The 15,000-nt window shown below is 46.7% G+C and overlaps 1 protein-coding gene across 1 annotated transcript in view; it reads right to left on the bottom strand.

Moving 5' to 3' along the window:
• The window catches only part of LOC143286320 (short transient receptor potential channel 6-like), a 235,553-nt gene that overhangs the window by 65,365 nt on the left and 155,188 nt on the right, over positions 1 to 15,000 (bottom strand). The window contains exon 4 of the mRNA XM_076593860.1: positions 9,738 to 9,896. Within this exon, the coding sequence (XP_076449975.1) occupies positions 9,738 to 9,896 (159 nt within the window). The remainder of the gene's footprint in view (positions 1 to 9,737; positions 9,897 to 15,000) is intronic.

The following is a 15,000-nucleotide window of genomic DNA, read 5'->3' as shown; positions in this document are numbered from 1 at the left end:
ATATATATGCGCACATAGAAGACCTCACAGCAACTTCCCATGACAACTCATTCAATACACACCACAACCTCTTTAGACTTTTTCTTATAATATACTTTTCCTCTGATACATGACATGAATTTTTTTTTTACACTAATATTCACATACATTCCCTTTCCTTTATACACTACTTTACTCCTTTCCGTCTAAAAACACTTATAGTGAATAGACGTTAAACTGAAGAAGAACAGCAACAAAAGGGTTTCAAAATGTTGTAGAAAATCCACTTCGATAGGAAAAACAAAACAAACAAACAAACAACCAAAAACAGAGGCAGGAAAAAAAAGGGGGGGTGGCGCTCTCAGTGTAGCGACGCGCTCTCCCTGGGGAGAGCAGCCCGAATTTCACACAGCGAAATCTGTTGTGACAAAAAAAAAAAAAGAAAAAAAAGAGAGTAATACAATATCAATCCCCCTTTCAAAGCTTATTATTTTTTCCCCAAAGGATTTCTTTTTGTCTGGAACGATTCCATTGTTGCTGCTGGGTTCTTTAACGTGCACCCGGAGTGCTCACTGAACACGTGACACTCGGGTGTATCGTCTCCTCCTGACGACCAGAACGCGGCCCACCCACCACTCACGGTCTGGTGGAGAATGAGGTGATTCATGGAGGAGGGGTGGAATGGAATTCCTGGCCACTCACGGTCTGGTGGAGAATGAGGTGATTCATAGAGGAGGAGGAGGGGTGGAATGGAATTCCTGGCCACTCACGGTCTGGTGGAGAATGAGGTGATTCATGGAGGAGGAGGGGTGGAATGGAATTCTGGCCACTCACGGTCTGGTGGAGAATGAGGTGATTCATGGAGGAGGAGGGGTGGGGTGGAATGGAATTCCTGGCCACTCATGGTCTGGTGGAGAATGAGGTGATTCATGGAGGAGGGGTGGAATGGAATTCCTGGCCACTCACGGTCTGGTGGAGAATGAGGTGATTCATAGAGGAGGAGGAAGGGTGGAATGGAATGGAATTCCTGGCCACTCACGGTCTGGTGGAGAATGAGGTGATTCATGGAGGAGGAGGGGTGGAATGGAATTCCTGGCCACTCATGGTCTGGTGGAGAATGAGGTGATTCATAGAGGAGGAGGAGGGGTGGAATGGAATTCCTGGCCACTCACGGTCTGGTGGAGAATGAGGTGATTCATGGAGGAGGAGGGGTGGAATGGAATTCCTGGTCAGTGCGTGAATCTACCCAGTGACTCTCGCTTCCTCGTAGGATGCTCTTTGCGCCAGACCGCTACTCCATCAATAATTAATAGATAAATAAATTACGCACACACACGTGTGTGTCTAGTGCGTGCATGCGTACGCGCGTGTGTGTGTGTGTGTGTTGAAAACCAATGCAGGATACATAATTTCGAAACAACGTCGGTGGAGGTGGTGTCACAAATGCAGCGCGTCACAATGGGAGAATTTTTCCAGACGTCAGTCACCCCCATGGACAAATCGCACAGAGGGGGGACGGAGGGGGTGGGGGGGTGGGGGGGGGGGAAGCGTAGGGAAAGTGCGGGGGGGGGGGGGGGAGGGGGGGGGGGGGAGGCGGGTGTCGCTAACTTCCACATCACCTGGGGACAGGGGAAAAATGGTCAGCGTCAGCAACGAGAAAGCAGCAGCAGCAGCAGTAAGCAGCAGCAGCAGCAGCAGGCCAGACCCCAATGGCATGCCGCGCCGCAATATTTTATCCGCTAGATTCCGGCCTGTTTCTTCCCCTGCCAAACAAACAGGCCGTGCAATCACTTCGCTGGGGCGACGGTGTGGGGCGTGGGGCGAAGGGTGTGAGGGTGGTGGTGGTGGGGGTGGTGGTGTGGTGGGGTGGGTGGGGTGGGGGTGACGGGTGTTTGTTTCGGAGGGGCGGGCGGGCCAGGGAGGGGGCATCGGGTGCGGGAAAGGTTTGACAGACATGGTTAGACCATTTACGGTAGAGTTCGGACACAAAAACAACAAACAAACAAACAAACAAAACCTATATATATATATATATATATATATATATATATATATATATATATATATATATATATATATATTGTCCCGGCAAAGATTCTCTCTCTCTCTCTCTCTCTCTCTCTATATATATATATATATATTACCTCTATAACTAAAGGTGGTGTAAATTGAAATTCTGCTGTATTGGTGTGGAATTTCATGTGAAATTGTAATGGAGACGATGTTGAAAAGAAAATATAACCTTCTGCGCAAGGGGGAAAAAAAAGCTGCCCCCTTTTCTCGCTACCACTGTATATTCCTTTTGCGTAAGGACGAGTTGGTGAAATGGGTTAGAAAGTGGAGTGAAATATACTCTACAAATAATACAGTCGCTACTTTTTCTAAAAACAAAACAAAACAAAAACAAACACACAACTAACAACAACAAAATCAAAACAGCGACAACAAACAACGTTTGCTACTGTAGCGAATTGTAGTTTCCTTGATACGATTTCTCTTACATTCGCGTGAGGCAACGCTTTGGAGAAACACGAATTTTTCTCTCATGGGGACGTTGTGTGTGAGTGTGTGTGTGTGTGTGTGTGTGTGTGTGTGTGTGTGTGTGTAACAGAGAGAGAGAGAGAGAGAGAGAGAGAGAGAGAGAGAGAGAGAGAGAGAGAGAGAGAGAGAACACGAACGAATGATCGAACGAGACGAACGAACGAATGGAACTTGATTTCCCCAGGGTACTGAGATGAGCACAAATATAAAAAAATTGCTTTTTGCAATCCAGCCCTGGGATTCAAACATGAAAAAAAACAAAGAGACGAAAGTGAAATAGGAGAAAGTAAAGAAGAGATACAGGGGGCAGGGGGTGGGGGGTGGGGGTAGGACGGTGGGGTTAAAGACGATCAAGAAGAGAAGAGAAAAGGTTAACTGACACAGAGGGACACAGACTGCCAGACAGGTATGACAGGTAGACAGACAATCAGACAAACAGAGAGGAGAGAATGAAGAAGAGAAGAGAAAAGACAAAATGCGAGAGAGAGAAAGGACGAACAATAGGAACAAACGCACGAACGAAATATTATTTTTTTTCCATTGTATTGAGGTAAACATAACGACAAGAATGCTTTCTTCTACCCAGCCCTGGCGTACAAAATCAAAGAGAAACGCACACGAAAAAAATAGAGAAAAAGTCATATCAGAAGAAAGAGAGAGAGAGAGAGAGAGAGAGAGAGAGAGAGAGAGAGAGAGAGAGAGATTGGTTGATTGATTGATGATTTATTGTCAAAAGCATTTACAGCCATTTTGACAAGAGGGGATTACAAAGAACTAATTAAACAAATACCGCGAAACACACACCGCAAAAACTGTATGCAAGAAAAGGGTAGAGGAAAAAGAACAACAAAAAAGCAAACAACATGTGGACCATCCATGGTCATAATTCACTTGCTTATATAATAATTAGTGAATCCGTTTATTCATTGGCATTAGGGGTCATCTGTATATAATTACGTACCTTTTACTTCATTCTTTATAGTGTCTGCCCATTTTCTAGTGCTTTCTGCCAACAGTTAAGTGCTACGGTAAGAAATTTTGACATAGCTGTTACCATCACTTCGTTCTCGTTTTTTAGCACGTGTTGCATGCGGGTCAAGTCATCAACGGGACTTAATTCTATGAGAGAGACAGAGAGAGAGAGAGAGAGAAAGAGGGGGGCGGGTGTGTGTGTGTGGGGGGGGGGAGGCGAGAGAGCAGAGAGTAAAGAAAAAAAGATTAAATGAGAGACAGACAGACAGGCAGACAGACAGACGGACGGACAGACAGACAAACAGAGGAAAGAGAGAGAGAGAGAGAGAGAGAGAGAGAGAGAGAGAGAGAGAGAGAGAGAGAGAGAGAGAGAGAGAGAGAGTCGACACTTGACACTGACTGTGGTAGAAAGAGACAGATGGGGGAGAAGGTCTTACGAATCTACTGCATGCATCTATCTTCATACTGTTCGGACGTCGGTACCTTGTACTGTATTGAGAAGAAGCTGCTTTCAGACTCCAGGCTGTCACACGACGAAATACCCACATGTTTAGCAAATCGCTGTCCTGAATGTTTAGGGTGTCACACGACGAAATACCCACATGTTTAGCAAATCGCTGTCCTGAATGTTTAGGGTGTCACACGACGAAATACCCACATGTTTAGCAAAGCGCTGTCCTGAATGTTTAGGGTGTCACACGACGAAATACCCACATGTTTAGCAAATCGCTGTCCTGAATGTTTAGGGTATCACACGACGAAATACCCACATGTTTAGCAACTCGCTGTCCTGAATGTTCAGGGTGTCACACGACGAAATACCCACATGTTTAGCAAATCGCTGTCCTGAATGTTCAGGGTGTCACACGACGAAATACCCACATGTTTAGCAAATTGCTGCCCTGAATGTTCAGTGAGCGCAAGCCAGCAGATTCGCCGCACAATCAATCGCAGCTTGAAAGTAGTCCTTGGTAAGGCCAAAGTATTTGCTTTTATCAGATTTCCATCGCTAATTAATTAGTCAGTTAATGTTTACATTCCACATCAAATCGTTGCCGTGCAAGAGGTTCTACAAAAGTCAAGTTCTCGCCATGTTGGAATTTTAACTTGGACCGATGTTCTCAATCCGCCATGTTATATTATCATCACAGGAAGCAGGGTCACGTGATTTGTGCGGCGCCTTTCATTGGCTTATGCAGGCAGTTTGTCCAAATACCTTGTGGGAAAACCAGACCCACGTTTTAAAGCGAAAACACAGTCGTATGGTTTGTAACATTTTATTTACGGCAAAAAGTTTGTTGAGTCGTACACCACGGACAATTACCTACCGTACCAAAAGCTTGCTTCCGTCAGAAACAGTTCGGAAATTCTCGGGTGATGTAAGCCCAGCTGTTGACGATAAAGTTCTCAAAGGTTTAATGTTTACTGCTCCCTGAAGAATACTGGTGTTTCAGTTGCTCTGGTCACAACAGACACAGACACTTTCTTGTCGCAACAGATTCCTCCGTGTGAAGTTGGCTGGCTGCTGACCCTGGAGAGAGAGAACGTCGCTACAGTGCAGCACCACGTATTACATTACCCCCCTCGCCCCCCCCCCCGCCCCCCCGCCCCTCCCCCCGTGCCTTTGTATGTATTTATTTCCCTGTCCAGATGATTATTCTTTTAGCAGAACGTTACTGTATCACTCAGCGCTTGTTGCGTGCATGTTGCACACGATATCCCTGTTTACCATCTTATCCGAAAGACTATAGCACTAAGATTCTACGGGTCTGGTAAGTTTCAGGAAGCCATCATCAGTTCATTTGTTTAACTCTCTCCATACGAACGGCGAAAGAGACGACGTTAACAGCGTTTCATCCCAGTCACCATCATCAAAATATTGCAAGCGGAAGGGTCTTATACTGAAGAGGTGAATGTTGACAAAGAATACCACAATTCTGACGACGGAAGCTAAAGGTTGGGTCATTCAGACACCCACTGGACATCCGAGGGGTCTGTGTAGAGGAGAAGAGAGGACCGGCCGTACTGAGTGAGTTAATTAATTTTGGGCCTGCGTTAATTTTTGTTATTTTCAAAGTTCAGACTTCCTCTCCTCCTTCGCCCCCTCTGTTTGAACGTTATGTTTCTTTTAATATATGTTTCTTCAGTCTGTTCATTAATAAATTTCTTTTTTTTTTGGGGGTGCTTTATCGTGCACCTTCATTATTTCTTCTATCCTTTCATGTGGATTTCATTAGTTTGTCCGTTGATTAATTTCGCTCGTTTTATTCAACCTGTTTTTTTTTTCTTTCTTGTCTTTCGTTCTATCTTGCTTGTTGTTCTTCATTTAGCTTTCCTTCTTTCATTCTTTCTTCCTCTTTTTCCTTTTCCCCACTTACAACGTTCCATCGTCGTCAGGAGGACATATAGATACAAGAATGAGTCTGAATGAGAGAGGTAGAGAGAGAGAGAGAGAGAGAGAGAGAGAGAGAGGGGAAGAGAGAGAGAGAGGGAAGAGAAAGAGAGAGAGGGAGAGAGAGAGAGAGGGAGTGAGAGAGAGGGAAGAGAGAGAGAGAGGAAGAGAGAGGGGGAGAGAGAGGGGGGAAGAGAAAGAGAGAGAGAGAGGGAGAGAGAGAGAGGGAGTGAGAGAGAGAGAGGGGAAGAGAGAGAGAAAGAGGGAGAGAGAGAGAGGGAGAGAGAGAGGGAGAGAGAGATAGGGAGGGAGAGAGACAAAGGGAGAGAGACAGAGGGAGAGAAGAAAGAGAGAGAGGGAGAAAGAGAGAGGGGAAGAGAGACAGAGAAAGAGAGAGAGACAGAAAGACAGAGAGCGAGAGAGAGGGTGGGAGGGAGAGAGAGAGGGAGAGAGAGAAAGAGACAGAGAGAGAGGGAGGGAGGGAGAGAGAGAGAGAGAGAGAGGGAGTATTTACAAAAGCGAAAATGACGTAGACGTAGACGAGGGAGAGAGGGGGGGAGTGAGAGAGAAGGAGAAAGAGAGAGAGAGACAGAGAGAGAGAGAGAGAGACAGAGAGAGAGAGAGAGAGAGGGAGAGAGAGAGAGAGAATATTTACAAAAGCGAAAATGACGCAGACGTAGACACTGGTTAAATCAATGGACAGAGCAATCAGAAGTATGGTTCCTCCCTCCCCCCCACCCCGCCCCCCCCCCCTCCCCACCCAACCTACCCCACCTCCTCCTCCCCACGGCTGTCAACAAAATTAGTTTCTGCCCATGATTTGGTGGCTTGTCAAGAGTTCATGGACTTCGCCTTTATTGGAGAGCAACCTCTTGGTTTGTTGGTCTTGCGTTCACTCTTCCCAACCCCCCACACCCCACACCTCCCCCCCTCTCCCCCCCCCCCCCCCCAGCCTCCCATCTTCGCACTCGTGTTTGGTTGTCTGTCCCCACAGTCCAAGAAAAACATATTTTCGGGTCTGTCAACAATGTCAAAGTGCCCTACCCTACCATGGAGTGATGGCTTAGAGGTAACGCGTCCGCCTAGGAAGCGAGAGAATCTGAGCGCGCTGGTTCGAATCACGGCCCGGCTCAGCCGCCGATATTTTCTCCCCCCCTCCACTAGACCTTGAGTGGTGGTCTGGACGCTAGTCATTCGGATGAGACGATAAACCGAGGTCCCGTGTGCAGCATGCACTTAGCGCACGTAAAAGAACCCACGGCAAAAAAAAGGGGTTGTTCTTGGCAAAATTCTGTAGAAAAATCCACTTCGATAGGAAAAACAAATAAAACTGCACGCAGGAAAAAAATAAAAAAATAAAAAAAGCAAAAAAAGAAAAAAAAAGAAAAAAAGGGTGGCGCTGTAGTGTAGCGACACGCTCTCCCTGGGGAGAGCAGCCCGAATTTCACACAGAGAAATCTGTTGTGATAAAAAGAGAAATACAAATACCCCATTTTTTTTCCTTCGTCTGGACCCATTGATTTCCCAGGTTTCACCTACTGTCTTTTTCCTCCCCTCTTCTCATTCTCTCTCATTACCCCCCCCCCCCACACACACACACACCCCTCTCTCTTTCTCTCCCGTCTATGTTTTTTTTGAAAGTATTATCTTCCTCTTGTTAAAAACACCTCTCTTCCTCTCTCTCATCTCTTTCTCATCTCTCTCTTCCACCTTCAGTCCGCTCCACACTTATCACTGCATAATGGGTAAATACACAAGCCAGGCATCTTGTCTATTATCTCCGTGGTTTTTTTTCCCTCTCTTATGGCGGAGGGGTGGGGGTGGGAGAAGGGGGGTGGGGGTGGGGGTGAGTGGGAGTGAAGGTGGGAGGCCCGGAAAATAAGATGGTATGATGATAGAAGTTAATATCTGTCCGTCTTCATGATAGGCCAGAAAATGTTCGATTAAAGATGAGATATAGTGGTTAACTGAAACTGGGCTGACTGCATATGGTGTTTAGTACCCCTGGCCCTGTGAACAAGATTCTGGTGTGTAATAGTCTAGTTCTTTGAAAACTTGAGGTTTTAGGGAGAGCATGCAAGAAGTAATGACACATATGGGCCCGTATCAGTGTTTATCAGCTGCAGTATCAATAAGATAATGCTTTGCAAAGAATGAAAGCCGGAAAACGCTATACGCGTATTTAGTTGGACGTTTAATTATAACGTACCGCAGCGCACTAAAATATGGAAAAAGAAAGGCTGGGTCGACCCTTTTCTTATTTCCATCACGCAACATTTTTCACACGTCGTGAATAAAAGAAAAGGTAATATGTAATTTGTTGTTTTTTTTTGTTATGGAAATCAAAATCAGCAACAACAAAAAACCTAATTTGTTTTTTTTGTTATGGAAATCAAAATCAGCAACAACAAAAAACCTAATTTGTTTTTTTTGTTATGGAAATCAAAATCAGCAACAACAAAAAACCTAATTTGTTTTTTTGTTATGGAAATCAAACTCAGCAACAACAAAAAACCTAATTTGTTTTTTTTGTTATGGAACTCAAAATCAGCAACAACAAAAAACCTAATTTGTTTCTTTGTTTGTTATGGAAATCGAAATCAACAACAACAAAAAAACCTAATTTTTTTTTTGAAATCGAAATCAGCAACAACAAAAAACCTAATTTATTTTTTTGTTGTTATGAAAATCAAAATCAGCAACAACAAAAAAAACCAGACCAAAACGAAGAACACATGTCTTGCCTTTACCTGCTGCACGGCCGTTTTCATTTATCACAGTCCTTGAAGAATCTATCTGGCCAGAAACGTTCACTTTTCTTACCATAGCGAACCGTGAGACTCTTATTTAGAAAAATACAAGAAGAAACAAAACAACAACAACAGAAATAAAACGACAAAAAAATCCACCCCCCAAAAATACAACAAAAAACAAAACAACAACAACAGAAACAAAACAACAAAAAAATACAACAAAAAAATTCACCCAAACACACACACACACACACACTCTCTCTCTCTCTCTAACACACACACTTAAAGACACCACCACCAACAAACACCCCACTCCCCAAAACCTACCCCAACAAAAAAAACACCGCCCCCACCCTCAACCCCCCCCCCAACACACACAGACACCACCAACAACAAACACCCCACTCCCCAAAACCTACCCCAGCAAAAAAAACACCGCCCCCACCCTCGCCCCCCCAACCCCCACAGAGAGAGTCACACCAACAACAAACACCCCACTACCAAAAACCTACCCCAACAAAACCTCGTCCCCCAGGCCCTAGCCCACCCACACCCATTCCTCACTCATCTTTTTCTGCTCATACCGGATGGCCACCCACCCACCCACCCACACACACACGCACACACACACACACACACACACACACACACACACGCACACACAACAACAAACACCCCACTACCAAAAACCTACCACAACCCCCCCCCCCTCCCACACACACACACATCCTTCGTCACTCATATTTTTCTGCTCATACTGGATGGCCAAACACACACACACACACACACACACACACACACACACACACACACACACACACACAAACACACACACACACACCAACAACAAACATCCCACAACCGAAAACCTACCCCAACAATACCCCGGCCTACCATACCCCTCCCCCCCTCCCCGAACCCCCACACCCATTCCTCACTCACCTTTTTCTGCTCATACCGGATAGCCACACACACACACACACACACACACACACAAAGACACCACCCAACAACAAACACCCCACTACCAAAAACCTACCCCAACAAAACCCCGCCACCCCCCAGGCCCTAGCCCACCCACACCCCCATTCCTCACTCACCTTTTTCTGCTCATACCGGATGGCCATACGGATGCGGGAGAGGTCCTTGGTGTCGGATCCCCCGTGGAGGGCAGCCATCACCTCTTCGTTGGACCGGCACAGGTCCAGAAGGTCCACGGCGTAGCACTTGCACGACTCGCTCAGAGACCGGTACTCGTTCTGTGGAGAGAAGAAGAAGAAAGAACAGAATAGAAGTTAATGGTCAGGAAGGGTGGTTGAAAAAAAAAAAAAATCTTAATCTTTATTCTTATCATATTGGGGGCAGGGGTGGTGGTGGTGGTGAAGGTTGTGGTGGTGATTATGTTAGTGGTGGTGGTGGTGGTGATTGTGGTAGTGGTGGTGGTGGTGAAGGTTGTTGTTGTGGTGGTAGTAGTAGTGGTGGTGGTGGTGGTGATTGTGGTGGTGGGGGTTGTGGTGGTGAAGTTTGTGGTGGTGATTGTGGTAGTGGTAGTGGTGGTGGTGGCGAAGGTTGTGTTGGTGATTGTGGTAGAAGTGGTGGTGGTGGAGGTGAAGGTTGTGGTAGTGGTTGTGGTAGTGATTGTGGTAGTGGTAGTGGTGGTGGTGACCGTGGTAGTGGTGGTAGTGACTGTGGTAGTGGTGGTGGTGATTGTGGTAATGGTGGTGGTGGAGCTGAAGGCAGTGGTGGTGATTGTGGTTGTGGTGGCAGGGGTGGTGGTGGCGATTGTGGTGGTAAAGGTTGTGGTGGTGATTGTGGCAGTGGTGTTGGTTGTAGTGGGATGAAGTTTGTGGAGGTGACTGTGGTAGTGGTGGTGGTGATTGTGGTAGTGGTGGTGATTGTTGTAGTGGTGGTAGTGGTGGAGGAGGTTGTGGTGGTGATTGTGGTAGTGGTGGAGAAGGTTGTGATGGTGATTGTGGTAGTCGTCGTGGTGGGGTGAAGGTTGTGGTGGTGATTGTGGTTGTAGTGGTAGTGGTGAAGGTTGCTGCTGTGATGGTGGTGGTTGTGAAGGTTGTGGTGGTGATTATAGTAGTGGTGGTGGTGATTGTGGTAGTGGCGTAGGTGGTGAAAGTTGTGGTGGTGATTGTGGTACTAGTGATGGCGGTGGTGATTATGGTAGTGGTGGTGAAGGTTGTGGTGAAGGTAAATGTTGTGGTGGTGATTGTGGTAGTAGTGGTGGTGAAGGTAAAGGTTGTGGTGGTGATTGTGGTAGTAGTGGTGGCGGTCGTGGTAGTGGTGGTGAAGGTTGTGGTGAAGGTAAATGTTGTGGTGGTGATTGTGGTAGTAGTGGTGGTGAAGGTAAAGGTTGTGGTGGTGATTGTGGTAGTAGTGGTTGGTGTGGTGGTAGTGGTGATGATGGCGGTGATGATGGTGGTGGTGGTGTGTTATGATGGGAGGGTCGGATGTTGTTTTGTTATTGGTGTTGTTATTGTTATTGTTATGATGGTTGTCGTTGCGTGTCATCATCATCATCATCATCACCATCGTCATCATCACGATTGTTGGTGGCAGTGTTTTGTTTTTCCCTTTTTACTTCTCCCTTTCCTCCCCCCCCCCTCTCTCTCCCCCCCCTCCCCTACCCAACCATAACTATTCCATCTCTCCCAATCCTTTTCCTGCTCTTTCTGAAGCCCATCCCCCTCATCTTCGTCACTCTGTTATTTTGTTAATATCACTTTTTGTCATTGCTGTTCCTCCTGCTATCATCGATGTGTTATCGTTGGCGTGGCAGCAGCAGCAGCAACAGCAGCAGCAGCAGCAGCAGCAGCAGCAATAACAACAACAAAAGGAGCAACCGCTAGCAAACAGGACGAAGAAAACAGATGATACAATTGACAGCCACGAAGAGAAGAGAACACCCCAAGTCATTACCAACACAAACAGAAGGAAGCGGCCGTATTTGAACATCAGGAGAGGTATCAGTTTACAAGGGGAAGTGCCTCTAGGATTGTCTGCTCTCGGGCAGCGCGTCGCCACTCCGATACATTTTTTTTTTTTTTGCTGTATATTTGGTTTCTTCCTATCAAAGTAAGTGTGTGTGTGTGTGTGTGTGTGTGTGTGTGTGTGTGTGTGTGTGTGTGTGTGTGTCTGCGCGCGCGCGTTCACAGCATCACAACCCCCCCACACCCCCGCCCACCCTGTCATGAAGGACAGCCATGTTGAATCGTTCCCCCCCCTCCTGCCCCCTCCCTCACCCCCCCCCCACCGCCCCCCTCCACCCCCCCTCCAGAGCGGCTGGTGCCTTCATTCCACTCTGGAAACATTTCACGACAGATCCTTCCATGTTCTGGAAACATCGATGCCTTTTTAACACCCTTCGACAGCGCTGTCGAGCCCATCCGTGGCTATTTAGTGTTTGCGCCTGTCGAAGGGCTGGCTAACTAACCAAGCATGGCTAAACAAGCGTTTGCCCGTTTCCTCAACTTCACCTCCTCCCCTTCCTCCATCCTCTTACCCTTTTCCTGTCCCTGTGGAGGACACTGGGGTGGGGGTAGGAGGAGCGGGGGTGGGGGGGGGTGGGGGGGGGGGTAGGAGAGGGTGTGGAAGGGTTGGCAGTGGATGGTGCTTTCCTTCTTTACATCTTTACCCAAAGGGAAATTAACTGTGTGGTGAATAATTCGTCTAAAACTAAAAAGCAGTCTGCGTGTATGTATGTGTGTGTGTGTGTGTGTGTGTGTGTGTGTGCATGCGTGCGTGCGTGCGTGCGTGCGTGCGTGCGTGTGTGTGTGTGTGGAGGTGGGTGGGTGGGAGGGGGTGGGGGTGGGGGCTGAAAGCAGTCATCAAGGTTGGATTTTCGGGCTTGCTGCCCAAGGAAAGTGTAAACGTTGGGGGTGGGGGTGATGGTGGGGGTAGGGGTATTCTTGGCAGCAATATTCAGTTCAGTAAAATGCACTGTATTCTTAAAACAAAAACAAATTACTTAGAAAATTGTACTTTACTACACCCAATCGCTCGTGGCATTATCATGTCAGAATATTTGAATGATTCCCCTACGACCATATGCTTCTCCGCTCTCTCTCTCCCCCCCCCCCCCCGCCCCAACCCCTCACCGCCCCCCCGCCCCCCCCCCCCCCCCGCTCCCCCCCGCCCCCAACATTTATATTTTCCTTGGGCAGCAAGCCCAAAACTCCAACCTTGATGCCTGCTTTCAGACCCCTCCCCCGACCCCCCCCACTCCCCCCACACACACATCCCACACATTTGTAATTCCCTCCAGTCCTCTTTTTACTCCCCATTATGCAAGCTTGTTTGAACATGAAACTCGTAAAAAACGCAATAAGGAAAAAAAACAACAACAACAACGAAATAAGATAAAATAAACGAGCAAACAAATGAATGAATGAATAAATAAATAGTTAGATAGATAGATAGATAAATAGATAGATAGATAGATCGACAGAAATGAAAAAGGATTTCCACAAATGTTCGGTCACAGCCGACAGAACTTTCTTTTTACAGATGAATGATGTAATGACAAAATGACGTATAAAGATTTTAATGTGACTACTACTACTACTACTACTACTCTCTCTCTCTCTCTCTCTTATATGGGCCCAAGGCCTTGAATGAATAAAGTCTCTCTCTCTCTCTCTTTCTCATGTGTGTGTGTGTGTGTGTGTGTGTGTGTGTGTGTGTGTGTGTGAAAGATATATATATATATATAAAGGAGAGAGAGCTTGCAAGAGTCACATGCGCATTGATATATTGTTCACACTATTTGATTCATAATGTTAATATTTTTGTTAGTGGCCCACTCCTTTGTTATGGGCCGGAGGCCTAACAAATAAACCATTGTCTTGTCTTGTCTTGTTTTGTCTTGTCTCTCTGTCTCTCTTTCTCTCTCTCTCTCTCATCACGCAAGCTTCTGAACAGCTGGCGAAGCGCCAAGTCGTCGCCAAGGAGATCAGGGAAACGTACACAGGAAGGGTGATGTATGAAGTCATGTCTCCAGAGGTGCCGACCTGTTATTAATTACATCGTCACAGACAGAAGCCCGGGGGGGGGGGGGGGGGGGGGGGGGGGGGGGGGGGGGGGGGGGGGGGGGGGGGGGGGGGGGGGGGGGGGCAGGGGGTGGAGGGGTGTGGGGGTGGTGGTTCTAGACACCCATGACGATGGACAAAAAAAAAAAAAAAAAAGAAAGAGAAGAAAATGAGAAGGAAAAATAAAATAATAACCCACTCGCGCACTGACTTTATTATGACTGCTGTGTGTGACAGACAGACAAGTCGGATGTGTGTGACACCCTCGACCATTTCTGATGTTTCGGACACCTTGATTGTTTCTTAATAGAAAAGAAAGCAGGAGATTTAAGTTGTTACACAAGTAAAAAAAAAAAAAAAAAAAAAAAAAAAAAGATGAAATAAGTCGTCCTGAAACAGAGTAACTTGAAGCTGCTTTCGACGGGCGCAATACCCGAGTGGTTAAAGCGTTGGACTGTCAATCTGAGGGTCCCGGGTTCCAATCACGGTGGCGGCGCCTGGTGGGTAAAGGATGGAGATTTTTACGATCTCCCAGGTCAACATATGTGCAGACCTGCTAGTGCCTGAACCCTCTTCGTGTGTATATGCAAGCAGAACATCAAATACGCACGTTAAAGATCCTGTAATCCATGTCATCGTTCGGTGGGTTATGGAAACAAGAACATACCCAGCATGCACACCCCCGAAAACGGAGTATGGCTGCCTACATGGCGGGGTAAAGAACGGTCATACACGTAAAAGCCCACTCGTGTGCATACGAGTGAACGCAGAAGAAGAAGAAGAAGCTGCTTTCCAAGAAAGAACCCCCCACCTCTCCCTACCCCCCACCCCCCCCCAAAAAAAAGGGGGAAAAAGAAGAAAAAACAAAAGAATAAATGATTATCCACAACAGTTCCCGCCAGGAAAAAACAAAACAAAAACAAAAACAGTCCCGCCCTGATTCTTATCGTTTCAAACTCCCGTACAACCGAGAATCATCAAAAAAATGTCTCTCTCAAGCACCCCCCCCCCCTCCCCTGCCCCCTCCCTCCCCCCTTCACACACTCACAATTCCATACCTCTCTGATGAGGTAGCCTTTACCCCTTCCCTTATACAGTAGTTCGTCTCCCATGTTCATCAAAGCACCTTTAGGGTTTGATTTTTCTTTTCTTTTTCTCTCTTTTTTTTTTGTAATTCAGAAATATGTGCTTAAAAGCAGCTAAATATTTTACGGACTCATTTCTGTCAATAACAATGTATCAGAAGGTCGCTGTCGAAGTTGACACTGCGTTCACTCGTGGCATCGCTTAACTGAACGGGTTTGTGAGGAGAATTCTGTGTCACTAA

This window comes from Babylonia areolata, chromosome 10 (genome assembly GCF_041734735.1).
Source record: "Babylonia areolata isolate BAREFJ2019XMU chromosome 10, ASM4173473v1, whole genome shotgun sequence".
NCBI lineage: Eukaryota > Metazoa > Mollusca > Gastropoda > Neogastropoda > Buccinidae > Babylonia > Babylonia areolata.
Note: the sequence above shows the minus strand (reverse complement) of the source record. Positions and strands in the feature narration are given on the sequence as shown.